This window comes from Stegostoma tigrinum, chromosome 5, assembly GCF_030684315.1.
Source record: "Stegostoma tigrinum isolate sSteTig4 chromosome 5, sSteTig4.hap1, whole genome shotgun sequence".
Classification (NCBI taxonomy): Eukaryota; Metazoa; Chordata; class Chondrichthyes; order Orectolobiformes; family Stegostomatidae; genus Stegostoma; species Stegostoma tigrinum.
Genome location: NC_081358.1, coordinates 113,511,308 through 113,531,196, shown reverse-complemented (window position 1 = coordinate 113,531,196; position 19,889 = coordinate 113,511,308). Strand labels below are relative to the sequence as shown.

Sequence of the window (19,889 nt, the reverse complement as noted above, 5' to 3'; positions counted from 1 at the left end):
ATAAACCTCAGCATGATCTTTAGGGTCTGTTGCCACCTCTCCAATGCTCTGTCAGATTCAGGATGGTAGGCACTTGATTTAAAGTCTTGGATGCCAAAATTATCTATGACCTCCTCAAATAATTTGACGGTAAAATTGGACCCTTGGTCTGATTGAATTTCCCTGTAGTCCATAAAGGGTGAAGAAAGCAAGCAACTCCTCCACAACCTCTTTTGCCTTGACATTCTGTAATGGTATTGCCTCTGGAAACCTGGTAGACACATTCATTAACCATGATGAAGGGTCTAGGCCCAAAACCTCAGCTCTTGGGCTCCTGAGATGCTGCTTGGCCTGCTGAGTTCATCCAGCTCCACAGTTTGTTATCTTCAATAGAAATGTTTCTTTATTTTAGCCTGAGTCTTCCTCACTCTGAAATGACCTCCCACAAGTAATTTGTGTGCTACCTGCAAAACGTCCTGCTTGTATGCTAACTTCTAATTGTATGCTGTCCCATCGATACAAAGCGCACTTATATAAATAAAATTAATGAAAAAGCTAAAACTTAATTTCTCAAAATTACAGCCAGGGTAAGTCTTCCAGAATGTTCTTTGCCTTCTCTGACACCGTCCAGTCAGGAATCCCTTCCTCTGTCGAATTCTTATGTAAGGAATATTCGCTAAGAGTGCTGTAGCACCTCTATTTAGATGGTGTTTAGTCTGGGACTTAGAGGTTTCTATGACAGCCCGTGCTTTCCTCCTTCTTTCGAGCTGATGGCTGTTAAGAGCTATTTCCACATCAGATGGCAGTATGTTCTCACCCCGATTTCGAAAGCCCTCTTGATGTCCTATTAATTTATTACAATAGGATTGGTCCGAGGTTGTCAAAATTTTATTGGGCCTCAGGGCTTGGTTTAAATAAATTGGCTAAATTCAAAACCTGTTGCGTTGGTAAAAACACTGCTTTACCTGCTAACACTATAGCCTTTGTTTCAATTTCAAGAACTCTCTGTACATCTGCTGTGGCCAGACATTTTTTAATCTAAAAAACATACTTTTTAAAGGGACCACACACTCTTCCTCACTATCATTTTACAAACAAATTCCAACATCCTGTCTTCCAATCCACAAGTACAATACCAACTTCACAACACTGGATGGGTGCAGCTCCAACAGCTCTCACGAAGCTCAAAGCCATCCAAGACAAAGCAGCCGATTTGAAGGGCACTCCATGCACCACCTTCAACATTTGTTCTCTTCACCATAATCCACTGTGACAGCAGAGTGTATTATTTAAAAGATGCGCATGACGGGTTCCTTCAACTGCAATTTCCAAATATGGGATCTTTACCATCTTGAAGAACAAAGGCAAATGAAGCATGGCAATGCTACCTGTGAATTCCCTCCCAGTCACACACCACCCTAACTTGGAAAAATATCATCGTTCTTTCAATGGCATTGGGTGAAAATCCTGGATTTTTCCCCCTAATGATATGGGGGTCTACGACAGCACGTGGGCTCGAGTGCTTTAAGAATGTAGCTCGCCACAGCTTCTGAAGAGCAATTAGGGATGGGCAGTAAATGCTGGAGTAACCATCCAATAAATGAATTAAAAATTGTGACTGCTTCTTGCATATCCTGGTGGCCTTACCTCCTCCGTTTGGAGTCATTCCTTCAGTTGCTTAATCTCTAAGCACTAGAATGCCCTCCCTCAGTCTCTAATACCTCTCATTCTTTATGCCTTTAAGATGCTTCTTCGAAAATGCCTCTTTGGGTTCCTGCTTTAATAATATCTTTGTGAGACTTGGTGTCAAATTGTGTCTGCTGATGTTCCTGCAGAAGGCTTTGGCATTTTTATTTACTTTTGAAAAGAACTATACCAATGCAAGTTGTTGTTATCTGTGCTCATTCCTTAGCTTCTACAACATGGAGATTCACAAAGTGACAGAATGTGACCATTCCCTATTGCACAACACTGTAACCTGAATTAACAATGTGAGGTAATTAATTTTTGTTGAGTAAGAACAACTTAATGGAAAATTCTTAATGCTAGCTTTCAGCATTTGTCAACATCCTATCTCTCACCATGGCAACCAAGAGACTAACTTCACATACCTTATCATTACACCTTCATTAGCATTACTGTTCAATAAGTCTACCATAACATTACCACAGTCTGCTGCTGAAGTATGGTATTTACCTAATTAAATCATGGTTTTACAAGTTCCTTTTCAATTTACTGTTGCTTGAAAACTCAAGCATCAAAATAGAATCAAAGGATATAAACTTATCAACTCAATTATTAGCATGATGTTAAGACACAATCTTGAATCCTTTCTATCCTGACAGTCCAGACGAGTTACATATTCTGACGGGTTGCCTCATCATTGCTCCACACCGACAAAAGCATGACCAGCACATGGTAAAGTTATTCAAAGTTCTGGGGAAGGGTCACTTGACCTGAAACATTAACTCTGATTTCTCTCCACAGATGCTGCTAGACCTGCTGAGCATTTCCAGCAATTTCTGTTTTTGTTACAGCATCGGCAGTTTCTTCAGTTTTTCAAGATTTCTCTCCTTGTGATTTATTTTGAAAAGAATGGGCAAGACGGGACAGGGGCAAACTTTCCATTCAGCTGCAGAATTTCAGAAAGTTAGGCCAATCACTCTGGCTAAGTATGTTTATGTGGCTGCTGGAGATAAAGATTGTAGTCTGAGATTTCATCACCCAAACAAATGCCTATCCTCACTGTCCTTTCACACACACTTTTCAGCGGGTCCTGGAGGCACCTCACTGGATTCTGAACAGTGTTTAATCGTGTCTTCAAGGGACACTGAGGGCCCTCTCAGTGAGTCAGCTAGAGCAGTGCACACCAGGAAAATCATTCCAGGTTATGCCTCGTCCACCTCATTTAGCATGCAACTTCATGTCCTTTTTCTAAAAAAAAGCAAAATCTAACAAATTAACATTATAAACCACTTGCATCAAAATACAGGACAGCATCGCGGCTCAATATTTGGCACGGCTGCCTCACAGCGCCAGGGACCTGGATTCAATTCCAGCCTCGGGCAACTGTCTGTGTGGAGTTTGCATGTTCCCCCCGTGTCTGTGCGGGTTTCCTCTGGGTGGCCCGGTTTCCTCCCACAGTCCAAAGATGTGAAGGCTTGGTCGATTGGCCATGTTAAATTGCCCGTAGCGTGTAGAGATGGATCTGGGTGGGATACTCTGAGGGTTGGTGTGGACTTGTTGGGCCGAACGGCCTGTTTCCATACTGTAGGGCTTCTATGAAAATATCAAGTGAAATATTGGAGGGTTCAGCCCACAAATAAATCCATTGCCAGATCAATGGGAGTCCTTGAGTACCACAGGATGTTTGGCTTTTTTCCCATCTTCAAATGTGGTCAGTTTTGTAAGAAGGGAGAAGGTAAGGGGCAGAATGCCCTCATACTGACAGCTGCCACTCCCTGAATTGATGAACTAACACATATAGATTTGAAGTTTGTCTGGTTGCTGTCATTGCACATCGTTGAGCTTTTGGGGCTCATCTGAGAGTGTGGAGCTGTGATCGTGGCTCCAAAGAACAAGGCCACATGAAAAAGCAAGAAAAGGGTGTTAGGGTTCTCTGTTTATTCTGATAAGGGCCTGGCATCAACTCCCCACTTCTTTAACTTCTAAGTAGGCAGTCTGCAATCAGACTTCTGACTTCATCATCAGGCCAGCACCCTGGATCTATGGATAATGGAAGGGAAAACTATCCTTAGGATACAGACACTCTCCAGATTTTAGAAATTAATCTGAAGCCAGTGTTTGAGCTTCTCAGCAGTTATGCCTAGTATTTCCAACTGTGGTCTTTGGCACTAGTATTTCAGTACATCTATGAAAAAGCCCTTCTTTAATGCTCAGACACCTGTTGAAGAGAAATAACTTATACCTCACAGAGACATTTTAATATTTTTGACCCATGGACCTTGTTCTAATAGGGAAGTCTAGCAATTAGCGACATATAAATTAAGGTCATGTGGCACTTCCCCAATGGCTACTTCCAGTATATTGTCTCTACTAGTCTGTGGTACTGGGTAAGGGCTGTTCAATTTAACTCTGCCACCAAATCTCCTTGGTCTTTGCTTTACCTTGGATCCATCTAGTGAATAATGTTAGAAGATTCATCACTGTAGTGTATCTATGGAAGAGGCACTGTTCTTCAATAACAAGAAGATTCCATGACAGCAAAATGAACAACCACATTTGATGAAGCATAATTACTAAGACCATGGGGAGCTGGTACAGATACATCTGCTCCCTCTTAAAATTTGAATAGAATTCCTTGCTTCCATCCACATCCTGTAGTTGTAACATCAGTACAATGGGTGGAGCCAACGTACTGTAAGCATTAAACCCTGCACAACCATTACCCCACACACCAGGCCTCACAAGTATTATTAAGTTATATAAGTGTGGATGCAGGGGGATCGTACGCATTAAAGGACTGGTTTATACAGAAAGTGCTGTATATTTTTTTGACATCAGACTGAGAGAAAAGCTTTAGCTTTAGGTCTCACCTGAAAGTTGGCATTTCTAACAGGAAAGCACCTCATTGGACCTGCGTACTGCAGTCAACTGAAATTATCAAGGTTCACCCACTCACCTTTTGTAATGCTGGTGAATAAACTGTAGTAGCTGCAGAAAAGCAGCATCACCACCAGCTGTGCCATTTACCGAGATTTCTGTAACTCCTCAAAGCTCTGTCGGACCAGTGGGTGAGATATACCATTGGCAATTTACCCTAGTGGTGCTTGAACCTTTGATTTCTGCCCCAGGAAATAAGACTAGCACCGTCATGCATTCGATGACTATGATCAAGGCATTTGATCTTTTTCCCACTTTCCAATTATCCCTCTCAAGAGAAGTGCCGATCAATAAACTGCCAGTAATGATATCCTTCTGACTGATTATACAGTAGAACTGAAATCGCTTTGTGAGAATGTAATAAGATCGATAAGAAAGCTGTCTTCCTGTAAGAGACGTATACAAATGAAATGAGATGGATGTTAAAGTTGAGAATAGATGGATTTTCACAAGAACTAATTTACTGATCAGATTCACAGCGAACATAATTGTGTCTCCGTTAGAATCTGCACTATAAGAGTCAAGAGATGTCATGAAGAATGATGGTGTAATAGGATTCTACACCAGCCCAATGCAGTCATGTTGAGATTGTTTTTTTTGACAGGTAAACACTTGTACTGTGTGTTTGTGTTGGAGCCTTGGGAGGAATGAGGGACTCGGTGACATAGTGGCAATGTCACTGGGCTAACAGTTGAGAATCCCACATGCTAAATGTTCTGAAGGCAGCGGTTCCAATCCCACCATGGTGAAAATTTGAGTTGCTTAAAAGATAGTTTAATGGCAACCAGGTAAACACTGTCAACTTTTCTTGCTCACTCATTCTCTTTAAGGAAGAGACTCCAATTTCCTCACTTGGTTTGGCCTACAGGTCACTTCTGTCGATATGGTTGACACTTAACTGTGGGCAATTAAGGATGGGCAATAAATGCTGGCTTAACCAGTGATGTTCATATCTTGTGAAGAAATAAATTCCATTTCATAGTGCTTTTTCGATTTCCTTATTGAGATATGTGCGTTACTAGCAGGCCTGCATTTACTGTCTATTCCTACTTACCCTGGAGAAGGTGGTGGTGACGTTGATATGTTGAGTGCCTTACCAGCCAATTTCAGAAGCACTTAACAAACAACTATGCTGCTGTGGGTTTGAAAGCAAACACTGAGTAACGCTCACGGATCTTGTCCCCGAGGAAGATTAGTGAGGCATGTGGTTTGACAACAATCAATAGTTTCATGATCAGAGTAAATGAGACCAGCACTTTGATTCCAAATCTATTAAATAACTGATTTAAAATTCCACTTCTGCACCCCTCCATCTGACATGGCTATAATTGAATTTATAGATGGAAAGTTCTGCTCTTGGAGGTGGCAAGCATGGAGACAGGAAAGGCAATTAATCAGGTGGGATGGGGGAGTATATGAACCCCATTGCCTTTCCATCCCCCCACCAAAGGTCAATGGTCAATCTTTCAATCTCGCTGCCAATGAAGGCCTTGACGTGGTCAATTAATGATTAACTCGAGGCCTTAGCCCACTACTGCTCAGATGAACTTGACTGGAGCTGGGCCTTGCTAAATTTCTAGTCAGTAGGTGTAACCCTTGCTGTCACAACAAATTTTGGCCACATGTCTTGGTCATCAGGCCAGGATTAAAAGTTTGATAATAATGCGATTCTACTGAGGAGAAGATTATTAAAAGAGAGGCTCATGGATTCTTTTGGAGTGTATTACACTTTCCAGAAGGAAAAACCAGTAACATTTGCAAATGACAATGTGGCTCAATTAATTCATAGAGTCATACAGCGCAGAAAAAGGCTCTTCTGCCTACCATGTTTTGTCAACCAACAAACACCAAACTACACTGATCTCTCTGCTATAAGAAAGATGTTGTTAATCATGAAAGGAATTGGAAACATTTACAAGGATGTTGCCTGGGGTTGGAGGGTTTGAACTATAGGGAGAGGCTGATATCCGGGGCCATTTTCTCTGGAGCGTCACAGGTTGACGGATGATCTTATAAAAATTGATGAATTCTTGAGGGTCATGAATAAGATGAATAGCCAAGGTATTTTTCCCAGGGTAGGAGAGTCCAAACCTAGAGGGGATAGGTTTAAAATGAGAGTGAGAAAACTTTGAAAGGAACCCAAAAGCAATTTTTACATGTGGAGGATGGTGCATGTATGGAGCGACCTGCCAGAAAAACTGGTGGAGGCTGTATGATTACAACATTTAAAAGATATCTGAATAGGCACATTAATTGGAAGGGTTTAGAGGGATATGGTTCAAATATTGGCAAATGGGACTAGCTTAATTTAGGATATCTGGTTGGCATGGACAAATTGAAATTTCACGAGTTTTGTACTTTATACCTCTATCTAGAGATCCAAACATCATCTTAACTCATGTTGCCACATGCAAAAACATGTACATCTATATCCCCAGAATCTTATATTCTTAAAACCACTTTAACAAATTATGTTTAATTTCTATTAGCTCTCTTAATTTTTCCTAACACATAACATCCGATGTCTCTGCAGTTAGCTTCATTGATTGTGCATCTCCCCATTTTACTAATCTATCTCTGTCTTCCTGAAGTTTCCTCATAATTCTCTCGCTGTTCATCATTTCTGCATCATCTGAAACCTTTAAAATTATGTTCATGGGGATCTCAAAGATTGGAGAATGTTAAAGGGGTAGGGTGTAATCTGAACACAAGTGAAAAAGATTTATAATAGTAATTGACACATGAATGATTATGAATATTGCTCAATTTGTAGACAACAGGCATATCCTAATATATGAATGAAGACGTGAACGATCAGGTCATGAAATAATCATAACTTGCAAGGGAACACACCAGATTTAAAAAGCATACACCCATAAAATGTCACATCATGAAATATATCTTCAGGAGTGAGATAATTCATGCACACACCTCTCAACAAGTGCATTTTTATAAGCAGATTGTTATCAAATACAGCACTAAATCCATAAATCAATGTCAAATTCAGTTCAGCATAAGTGTTGATGAAAGCCTAACATTTGCTTTCCACATGGTAAATGAATCAATTGTGTCCTGTCTTATAGCCGCCAATTGCTATTTTAGATAGTCTTCTACTTGTCTAATTACCTAATGTACATTGAATTAGAAAACACATTTCCCACAACATAGCCATCTCCACTTAACCATAAACCTTTGAACATAAAAATTAATTTTCATCGACAAGTGCTAACTGTGTTTTCAGGTGTGTTGATGAGGGTGGCATTGTTGATATCATCCACATGGACATCAATAAGACTTTGACAAGATCTCACATGATAGACTGGGTAGGAAGGCAGGAGTGCATGGCATCCAGGGCAATTTAGCAATTTGGATCCAAATTTGGCTTCGTGGTAGGAAGCAGCGTGTGATAGTCAAAAGTTGCTTTTGTGACTGGATGCATGTTACCTGCAGTATACTGCTGGGCTCAGTGCTGGTCCCTTTGCTGTTTGTTGCGTACATTAATGACCTAGAGATGAATGTAGGAGGTTTGATCAGTATGTTTGCAGATAGTATGAAAACTATGATATTGTAAACAGCAAGGAAAATAACCTAAGACTAGAGGACAATGCAGGTGGGATGTTCAGGTCCACTGACCAGTGGCAAATGGAATTTAATCCAGAAAAGTGAGAGGTGAAACACTTTGGGAGGACTAACATTGTAAAGGAGTACATGGTAGATGGTAGAACCCTAAGAAGCACAGGATCCTAAGAGGGTCAGAGGCACCTTGGTGTGTATATTCACAGATCCACAGTGAAAGCCACAGGACGCGTGGCTAAGGTAGTCAAAAAGGAATAAGGAATACTTGCCTTTATTAGTCAAGGCATTGAATACAACAGTGGATAATGATGGAGTTGTTAGAGATACTAGTTAGGCCATAGTACTGTGCGCACTCCAATCACCACACTGCAGGATGTGATTACACTAGACAGGGTGCAGAGGAATTTCACTAGGATATTGCATAAAATGAAGTGTTTCAGCTTTGAAGGGGAACTGGATAAACTGGGATTATTTTCCTCAGAGCAGAGAAGACCGAGACGGATCCTGATTGAGGTGTACAAAATTCCAAGGGACACAACTATGGTGGATAGGAATAAACACTTCCCCTTTGCAGAGGGTCAATAAGCAGGGAGCATAGATTTAAGGCAATGGTCGTGAGGTTTAGAGGAGATTTAAGGAAAGACATTTTCACCCCGAGATTGTGCGTGTCTGGAACTCAATGCCTGAAAGGATGGCACAGATGAGAACCATCTCAAGAATTAAAAAGCATTTAGAGGAATACTTGCAGTGGTTCAGTTTATCCTGACCAAGTGCTAGAAAATGGGGCTGGAATAGATAGATGTTTGACAACCAGAGTGACATGATGGGCTGAAGGGCATCTTTCCATGCTGTAACCCTCTGTGACTATTTTTGACAGACCAAAATGAAGAAGCCTTTCATCAAGCAATGATGCAAACAGGAAAGTTCCTTCAGGATTAATGAGAGTTTTGTGAATCCAACAGCCCAATCCATTCCCTCCAACACTGAGTTTGTGTGCAGAGCTTGTAATCTCTAATGCAAATTGAGACCTAGTCTAAGGTCACATGTGAGATGATGTCAACCTGGATTGCAAACACATCCTTGTTTTTTTTTTGCTGAACACTTATTTGTTGAAATGACAGGAGGATCCATCATATGCTGGGATGCATTATGCATCATTATAATGTGGTTCTTAATTGAGAGGCTCAGATACAAAAAATCTATTGTTAAATCTAAAATTCATTCAATGTTGAAGCTTCTGCAACTCGGTGGAGTAGAGGATTCCAAAGAATCATAATCCGTTGAATGAAGAAATATTTCCTTATCTCAGTCCCAAATCCCCCCGATCCTCTAAGTCCCCTAATCCTGCAACTGTACTCCGTTGCTTTAGATTCTCCAGCCGAGGAAGCAACCTCTTAGTATCTGCCCTTAAGAGCCTTGCATTTCAATAAAATCACCTTTCATTCACCTAAATTCTAAGGAGTATAATTTCAGTTTACTTAGCCTCTCATCATAGGGTAATTCTTCCATCCCAGGACTGATCTAGTGAGCAGTTGCTGCACTGTTGCCAAGGCAAGTATATCCATCGTAAAGTATGCAGACAAAAATTGCACACAGGTCTTTTCTTAGCAAAGCCCTGTACGCTTGTGAAAAGACTTATTTATTCTTGAACTCCAATCAACTTGCAATAAATGACGATAAACATGCCATTTGCCTTTCAAATAGTTAATTATAACAAACTCTGTATTCTCCGTGCGAATACTCGCAAATCTGTTGAAGGTCAATATTTACATTTTACGCCTTTGACAAAAATGTTCTGTTTTCCTATTCTTTACTACCAAAATGGATAAGCTTATATTTCCCTACATGTTACTTCATTGACTAATTTGCTACCTGCTCATTTAACAGATCCATATGTCTTTGCAGTCTCCTTACATTCCTCCTACGGTGTACCTTCAACCTAGCTTTGTATCCTCAACTAATTTAAACACATTGCTCTACTTGTGTAAGTCCACAATACGGGTTTGTAAATAGCTGAGGCTCCAGCATTGATCCTTGTGACATTACTCAAAATATATCCTGCCAACTTTAATATGGTCCAGTTAGAACTATTCTCAGTTTTTTGATCATCAACAAATCCTCCATCCATGCTAATATGTTATTTGTAACTCCATGAACTCTTAGCTTGTGTAGCTTGTCATTTTGACATTACAAAATCCAATGACACGGATAATCAGGGTATCTACCTAAGATGCGTCATAGAGTTTTGTTTAAATTGGAGTTTGAATGGGGGGGGAGGGTGCGGGAATGTCTCAGTGACACTTTCCCTTTCAGGCCAGACGTACTACAGGCTGAATGTGGATTACAAGATGCCAAAGCATATATGTTTTAAAATTTCATTTCAAGTATCCCTAAAGCGCGGAAGTAGATATGCTACTCTGGGCCACACAACGATGTTTTAGACCTCCCTTTCTCCAAATGTTTTTAAGGCAAAGATAAATAGATTTTTGAATTGTAAAGGAATTCAGGGCTATGGTGAGCAGGCAGGTCAGTGGAGCTGAGTCCATGAAAGACATCAGCCATGATCACATTGAATGGCGGAGCAGGCTCAAGGAGCCACACAGCCTATTCCTGCTCCTATTTCTCATGTTCTTATGTTCTTCGCCTGTCCCACTTGACTCAGCCTAGAGTTCCCAGTGACCTGGCTGTAGGGATCTTAGACCTCGGATCCTGTGCCTCCTGACATCCAAATATCAGCTCCAGTTCAACACCCAGGGATCTGACCTCAACTGATTCTGGCAGGATTCAGGAAAAAAATGAGGCCTGGCACCAACAGGTCTTTAAAATAAAAGACAAACCCTGCAGATGCTGCAAATCAATGAAGCAATTACAAAGAATGCTGGAGAAACTCAATGGGTAAACCTGGAAACACAGTCACCTGTGTGGGCTCGTGCACTGCATCCAGTCCCTACCCCACACCGCCCACCCCCTTTTAAAAACATGGCCATGATGCCATCGTTTATGCCCATGATCCAAACATTCATAGCACAACGACCAAGAAATGTACCAAGATCAAATGAAAGTCTTCTTTTGTGAATAAAGTTATGACAACATTTATATAACAAATATCCAGCTTCCTGAAAGATGGATTGTTTTCATACAAGATTTGTAGAGCCTGATCAGTTCATTTCATAGCTTCAGAGACAGGGGAACTTGAAGTTGCCCTGAGACTGACTAATTTTTCTTATGGTTAATCTGTGCACAACACTGGGCAGTGACACATCAATTGATGTCTGCGCAGCCTGGGGGAAGAATATATATTTTTTAAAACCCCCTGCATTAAGTTCACGTTATGTCTATTTTTTACCCTGGTCAACATTTAGCAAGTTCCCGAGACATCATTCAAAGTAATGACTGAAATTTCAAGGAGATAGTCAGTGCCAATAATAGCCATGAGCAGGCTGCTAGGAGATGAATGAGAGGAGTACATATTGATTCAGAGACTAATTTACCTACGTTCCGAAATGTGTGCTTCTAACCCTTTGTATGATATTTTGTGGAACATTTACAGCAATTTAAAAGCAAAATAGACTTAAGAGATAGTTAGAAAGCTATGCGTCTGCATATTACTGGGAAGCACAGCCATCAAGCCAAGAAAAAATATATAGATGAATTAGAAATATTAATCCCTTCCTGTTCTCAACAGAACTGTCAATGGCTTTTGCTATTTAGATACTGACACAAGAAAAAATCTACGACAAGCTATAAATCTTTAAAGTGGACGCACATTTCATTTGTTATTTAAATAGTAGCTGTCATCAACTAATGTTGCAATCAGAAACAATAACATTAAGCAATACCTGTATCATTAGTTTCAGTCAACACTAAATGACAATGTCGTAAAATTGTTAGATCACATTGCTAAAGATTCCGAATGTGCACGTTCTGCTGGTGAGCTCACACTTTACTCCACTCAGATAAGCTAATTTGAGAACTTTCTCAAACTCTTGGGATTTCTCAAAATTGCAGGGTGGTAGCTGCTAAGTAATAGCACGGGGGCACAGTGGTTAGTACAGCAGCCTCACAACAGTAGGGACCCAGGTTTGAATTAACCCTCAGGCGATTACATGTCTGGGGCTTGCACAATCTCCCGGTGTCTGAGTAAATTTAATCCAGGTGTTGCGGTTTCTTCCCACAGGTTAAGTGGGTTGGCCATGCTAAATCGCCCATAGTGTCCAGGGCAGCTAGGTGATTTAGCCATTGGAATTGCAAGTTTACAGGCATAGGGTGGGGAGGTTTGGTCTGGGTGGGATGTTATTTGGAGGGTCAGTATGGACTCAATGGGCTGAATGGCCTACTTCCACACTGCCAGGCATTCTGTGAGATTGGTGCAGTTTCAATCACCAGGGATCTCATGCTGCGGATATTTCAATCCACAGAAATCAACCTAAAGAGACTAGCCATCAGTTAATTGTCAGGCTGCTGAAAAATATCAGCTCTCTTAAGTGGGTCATGAGTGCACGGAGAAGTGCAAGGTCAGCATTTACTGTCAAGCCTTTATTTCTCCTTGAGAAGGTATTGCTGTGCAAACCAAATGAATGAGTTGCTTGGCCATATTGGAGTGAGTTTGAGAGTCAACTGAATTGCTGTGAGTCTTGTGGAACCTTTAGGCCAAGTAATTTTGGCAAATTTCCCACCTTGAAGGGCACCAGTGAATCAATTTTCGATGGTTTCAGGATGGGATTTGAACTCAGGTATGGCACCTCGTCCACCATCTAAAAAGTTGCCAGAGACCATACACCCCTGTTGATCATTCCTACCCTGACAGAAGATCCCATATCTCTCGATTAAACACAACATGAATTAACACTGTGAGGGGATGAATTAATGAGAGGGCAATAATTGCACCCCTCGCTGGGGAGGAAGACCCACCTCAGAGAGCTTGCTGAACAATCTGAGTGGCTGGCAGCTCTGTACTCCTAGCTGCCCCTTCTGGAAATGTTGCCCATCACTTGGACTTTTAAAAAAATCTTCATAATTCATTCACTGGAATGGGGGCATTACTGGCTGGACCAGCATTTGTTGTTTGTTCCTGATTGACTAGACGCCAGTTATGAGTCAACCACATTGCTGCAGGTCTGGGGTCCCCTGTGGGCCAGACTGGGTAAGGATGGCAGCTTCTTTTCCTGAAAGGACATTAGTGAACCTGATGTGGAAAGAGGCATCACCACACCTTCCCACCCAAGAACAGCTTTGCTGGGCTTCCCTTAGTCCCTGAATTGCTCAAAGTTGAGCCTGGGGCATGAAAGGCAGCCCTTAAGTTGGCCATTTGTTGGAGAATTTTTGGACTTTCGAGGAAATGCAGAGAATTTAACAGGCTGCCCATTAATACGCATAGCACCCCCTCTCCAACGCATGTCCCACCCCGGTCTCAAACATACACACCCACTGGACACTGCTTATCAAGTACTTCCCTTTGGCTCTGGAGATCAGGGCCATGTTCCTGGATTACTATTACTATGTTTCTGCACCCCATACTTCAGGCATCAAGCTTCAGCACAAGGCTGCTACATTTGCAGAACCCCATTGAGGCTATGGAAACCAAAGCTAATTCAAAGCTTTTGTCAAACTCTAAGGCAAGTCACCCGATGTGACCATGAAGCAAAAAATACACACTGCAAATAATCTGAGGCACTGCATCAATCAGATTCGCGAACTTGACCACATGTTATGAAATCCCTTCCCCCATCTGCACCCAGTCTCTCATCCACATTGAAGTTAAGAAACAAAGACAATTCCCAGCTAAAGATATCATCTCAATTAAACTACCTGACTGGAGCTCCTCTGCTCTGAGCAGGCTTCAGCAGAACAGTCACTGTGCTGTCAGTCTGGTTCAATGGTGCGTCATACTCATATGCTGGCATGGATGGTGCTACAGGAGGTGACAACAAGATCAGTACATTGTTAAGTCCTTATGCCATGCAATTTTCTCAAATGCATGATTTAAAAGAATGCCATCTACAGTTTAATTGTCTTGAACTTTGCTCAATACATTCACGACTAAACATTATACAAAGCTGCATGCAGTAAATCTGGAATCATAGTCCCATTGCAGAAATGGTAACTAGCTCTATCCGTGCAAATGTTGACATTTGTCTGTGCTACATCTGAGGCAGAAGCAGATGGTAGATACATGAACATTCACACGAAGGAAGCCGGGAAGCAGAAAACAACTGGAAACAACAAATTAAAAACTAAAAGACGAAACACTATGATTTGAAGACAGCTCCACAGGGCTGGGCTTTGAAATATTCTGAAAGTTCCGAAGTTCACCGTTTTATCCGAATCTGCTGAGAATGCGGAAAATACTGGATGTTGGAGTGTCCTAGTTGATCGTTTGGTTACATGACATTATAAACTTTAAGTGGAAGGTACTCCAACGATTTAAAGTCTGGTTGCAGTAATTTGTCACAACAGCAGCAAAAGACATTTCATGCTAAATATTCACAGTGTCAGGCACTCTGAACAGCTGTTATTCTCTGTAACATACATCAGGTTAACTGTTATTCTCTGTGGCATATTTCAAGCTAATGGAGATTCCCTGTCACATGTTCCAGTTCAATGGTTATTCTTTGTAACACCCTTCAAAGCAAATGCTGTTCTCTGTAACACCCTCAGTCACCCGCTTTCCCATTTGAGATCTCTGGTCTCTGCTAATTTCCAATAGAAGGGTCCCTGTGTTCTGTTACTAAAACAAAATACTGCAGATGCTGGATATCTAAAATAAAAACAGAAAGTGCTGGAGAAACTCAGCAGGTAGAGCAGCATATAGAAAGAGGGAAAGTGAGTTCATGTTTCGAGTCCGACATGACTCATTCACAATATTTTTCTGTATTCTTGTTTGTTTTCTATAAAAACAGTGCTAAAGGCCTAGGAGACATTTACTGTAATTTCAGATTGCTTTTTTCTTAATAAAAACCAAAAGAACTACAGATGCTGTAAATTGTAAACAAAAACAGAAATTGTTGGAAAAGCTCAGCGGGTCTAGCAGCATCTATGAAGAGAAATCAGAGTTAGTGGGGTTCTCAGGAAGGCTCACCAAATCTGAAATGTCAACTTTGACTTCTGTCCACAGATGCTGCCAGACCTGCTGAGCTTTTCCAGAAATTTCTTTTTTATTTTTGGCCCTAGTTAGGAAAGCTATTTGATGAAATAAAAATTATTAGGTTGCAACAATAATTGCATATGTAGAAACTAGGAGCAGGTGTAAGCCATTCAGCCCTTCTAGCCTGTACCGCAATTGAATATGATCATCGATAATCCTCTGCCTCGATACTTTTTTCATGATTTTTCTCCATTTATTGTTTAATCAAGTAAAATGTGTTGTATGGCAAACTTAGTTTTAACCAGCTCTTTAGGAGCTGACACTCTTGGTAAACAGGCAAAATTATATACCACAAAGTTTATTGTGTTATTGGGATCTCTGCAAATAACTGAGTTGATAGTTGATGGTGTGAGTAAGAAGGCTGTCTGTTCGTAACTTTTATTTAAGGCAAAGTGGCATTATTCTTTAAGTGATTTGTGCTTCAAATAAAATAAAACAGAGATGTGTATACCCCCTGTGCTACATTTCTGTTACTGTGTGTGCATTTTTACATTGATTATGTGAACCTCTTGATCAATGGACCATTGATGAGCCATTGCACTCCTGGTTCTATAGGTGATGGTTAATAAAACATTTGATGTGTTATACCAAACTAACTGTACAATTCTTCATAAAAGGAATGCATCATTATCCACTGTGGTGTATATCTCTGTACTTTAGTGCCTTCATCTTGCACAATTTCGCCTGAAATATTTCATAGGGGGACAGCTATTGTTACAGCTTCTAGATTCTAGGATGCAGTATGAATTCAGATTGCATGACTGCAAGTGTCTAATAAGTCATTGCAGCTATGTAAATCATTGGTATGTGCCATGATTTCAGAAACTTTCTAGTTTTTATCATTTTGTTTCACAAAAATCTTTCCTGGAAAGAAGTTCATGAAAAAGTCAGATGTGAACTTGCCAAGGTGACAGCCTATCTGTGACCCAGCCTTTCTTCAAATATATCGAATGACTGCACTTAAAATGGCTTTATCTTTGGGAGGAGCCACCGGTAAAATGGTTTGTAATAAGATTTAGCTTCTTTCAGTTTTGTTTTCTTTACACAGACTGTTGAATATTCTCGTACCTCTCCTCTTAAATTTATTGGGTTAAGATTCCATTAGGCTCAGGAGTCTATGATACCTTGCCCTGTCAGTAAGGATGATGTTGCAGTGCTAATATCGCATGTTTGTACCCATGCTAATGTTCTGGGGATGTGTGCTCAAATCCCACCGCAGCAGCTATTGGAATTCAAATTCAATTAACAGAAAGAAATTGGGGATGAAATCTCTCTGAGGCAGCCACCCTGAAGTTAGCATCATTGGTTGTTAAAAACCCATCAGGTTCATTGACGCTGCATAGGAGCAGAAATTTGGCTGCCTTACTAAGTCCAGTATTAGCATGACTACAGACATACAACAATCTGGTTGATGCTTAACCACAATCTGAAACAGTCTAGCAAGCCACTCAGTTCAAGCTCAGTCAGGTATAAGAAAAAAATGTCATCCACAACCTATCAAAGAACATAAAGGGTGTGAAGCTGGATGAACACAGCAGGCCAAGCAGCATCTCAGGAGCACAAAAGCTGACGTTTCAGGCCTAGACCCTTCATCAGACCCTCTTTGTTATCTTGGATTCTCCAGCATCTGCAGTTCCCATTATCACAAGAACATAAAGGATTTTGATTGGAAACATCTATGATGTTATTGAATCCATTTCCCACTCACACACACTTTCACTGCAGAAATCACAGAATAGAGCTTTCGCCAAGAAACGCTGATTTTTATTTCCCTCTCTGGAGCCTAATGTTTTTACATAATCTACTTGCATGACCTGTTGAAACCAATTTTAAGCCTGTCAAATTTGTTGGTAATGAAGAAATGGATTAAGTCAGAGATGAGGCAAAGGATTCACAACACAGTTTTGATTGGCTATGTAATTGCTTGGACATGTAGTAAATCAACTGTTTCACAGATATATGTAAAGATATCGCACAAAGATTGAAAAGAATTGTGTGCATAAATCAGGATCAGGTACAGATGATGTGATCTTGATCTGGATTAATAGCCTGGTAGAATAAGTTTAAACACACAACGTAACAGGAAGACATTCAGCTGCTGGCTTTTTGAAACAGCGGTCCCACATCCACGACAGTTTTGAGAAATTGAATTCATTTTGATACGTTAATTGAAATTTATCACACATTGAGAGTCCATGATAAACAATTGGGTCAATGCAGGAAAGAAAGGGAATTTTTGCACCATAGAGTCACATTCTTTTCTTCCTGAAGGCAGATCCTGGGCTCAATGTCTATCCATGTTTCATCTTAACCAAAACAAAAACAGAAATTGCTGGAGAAACTCAGCAGGTCTGGCAGCATCTGTGGAGAGAAGGCAGAGTTAATGTTTCAGATCCAGCGTTGTACTGAAAGTTTATTGGACCCAGAATGTTGCCAGTTCTTTCTACCTACAGATGCTGCCCAGCTTGCTGAGTTTCTCCAGCAATTTTTGCTTTTATTTTACATTTCTAGCATCTGCAATTCTTTGTTTTATTTCACGTTGAGCTGTTTTCTTGGCAAATAGACTGCAGATAGGTCAAGAAGGCAACTCACCACCCCTTTCTCAAGGGCACCTGTGATAGGCAATAAATGTTTAGCCAGTGACACCCACATCCCATGAATGCATGAAAAGGTAGTTACTTTCAATTATGGCTTGCCATTGCCTTTCACACTCAGGTGCAGGGTGAGGAGGCAAGTCCCAAGTTGACATGAACTGAAGTGGCAACCTATCCACACTGTTTGTGTTAGTCTGAACTACATGCTAGTCATGTAGCCAACTGAGCTAATGGGCCCCCATATCCAATACCACTAAACACATGAAAATAAGCTTTCATTCAGAAAAATGCTGTCTCCTCTTACAGCTCCATTTGTACATGAGATTTTAATTCAGTGGTAGGTCTGGGGTTACTGGGAAATAAATATAATCTGTGCCAAGCTTTGACTTGATTTTTCACATTTAACATCATTAGGAAATTGTCAAATTCAACATTTTCCACAGTGCATTTTCATTGGACCTCGATTGTAGAAATAAATGTATATCACTGCGTGCTTTAATTAGTAACACAGCCAGTTTCAAATGCTGGTTTTGAACTTGTGTTGATGAATTTTTAAAGCTAAGAATTTGGGTGATAATGTAACGAATGTGTCAATCCCAGCATTAGGTCAAATTCCAGGTCAGGAAGCTGGAAGCAAAAATGGTGCGACATCAAAGTGATCTTCCCAGAGGCAGTCTATTAAGAAGCTGCCTACACAACAGCTAATAAACAGCTCTCACGGAGAGCTAGTGCAGTCAATGGTCACCTGCTGCACTGCTACAATTCTGTGATTCAGGCAGGTACAGATGTGGGAAATCTAAATAGAGCAACCAAAGGGAAGAAGATCTAGCAGTCACACAAAGAATGGTGAACGTTGTTCCCCAAATGGACAGTGTGCCACTAGATAGAGGCAAGCTGTGAATGCTGGAACCAGCAGGGAAATCCAAACACTCGCAAATTCTGGAAGTATTCATCCATGGTGAATCATTGGGCATAAAATGTTAACTCTAGTTTCTTTCTCCACAGATGCAGAGTTCCCCTAACATTTTCTGTTTTCATTGTGGGCTTACATTTCTTCCATGTAAAAGCATTCATTTGCAATCTGCTGAGTACACCTATCTGCTCACTTAAAGATTACTCCTTATATACAATCCAAGGCAAGATGATCTCCTTCTATGAGCTTGCATCTTGTGAGGACTTCCTATGCACCTCTGGCAAACCATCATTACCCTCGTAAAATAACATTTTGTTTCTTTTTAATTCATTGATGGGTTGCAGGCATCACTAGCAAGGCCAATATTTGTCATTGTCCTGGCATTAAATTTCACTTCAGGGGGAGTTAGGAGTCAACCACATTGCTGTGGAATGTGGAGTCACATGTAGGCTCAGCCAGACCAGAATGGCAGATTTCCCTTCCTAATGGGGGGAAGCAGTGAGCCAGATGATTATTTTAACCAACAACCGATTATAGGTTTATGACAATCATTATTGAGATTAGTTTTCAATTCCAGTTTGCATTTAATTGAAATCATATTCCTTTGGGTAGGTGTTAAGTGCGTGTAAAACAGATCAGTTAGCTTGACAGAAATTTTCATTTCACTTATATATGATTAAATAGAATTTACAGATCAAAACCAGACCCATACTAGAATTAGTGTTCCACATAAGTTTCCCATTGACCCTCCTTATCCAAAATTTTTCCATTGTGTTTATCTAACATTGCCTTCTATTGATCGATGCCATTTTCCTAAGTTAATTCTTATAGCAAAGTCCACATTCTCATATCTCTATGTGTAAAAAATTGTACCCCGAATTGGACATTGGACATAGTGGTGATTATGTAATATTTATAACGCCAATTTAGGTCTCCAGATGGGTGAAAAAAATATATCTTCTATATGCTTACCATTGCAATTCACGACATGGTCACACTTTGGCTAGTTCACATCAGTTGCTTTACACACTCTATGTACGTTTGAGCAAATTTGATTTAA

The 19,889-nt window shown here is 40.6% G+C and overlaps 1 protein-coding gene across 3 annotated transcripts in view; it reads right to left on the bottom strand.

The window, feature by feature from the left end:
- The window catches only part of LOC125451651 (receptor-type tyrosine-protein phosphatase mu-like), an 820,886-nt gene that overhangs the window by 286,293 nt on the left and 514,704 nt on the right, over positions 1-19,889 (bottom strand). For all 3 annotated transcript variants that reach the window (XM_059646218.1, XM_059646219.1, XM_059646220.1), the window contains exon 11: positions 13,987-14,089. In XM_059646218.1, the coding sequence (XP_059502201.1) occupies positions 13,987-14,089 (103 nt within the window). The remainder of the gene's footprint in view (positions 1-13,986; positions 14,090-19,889) is intronic.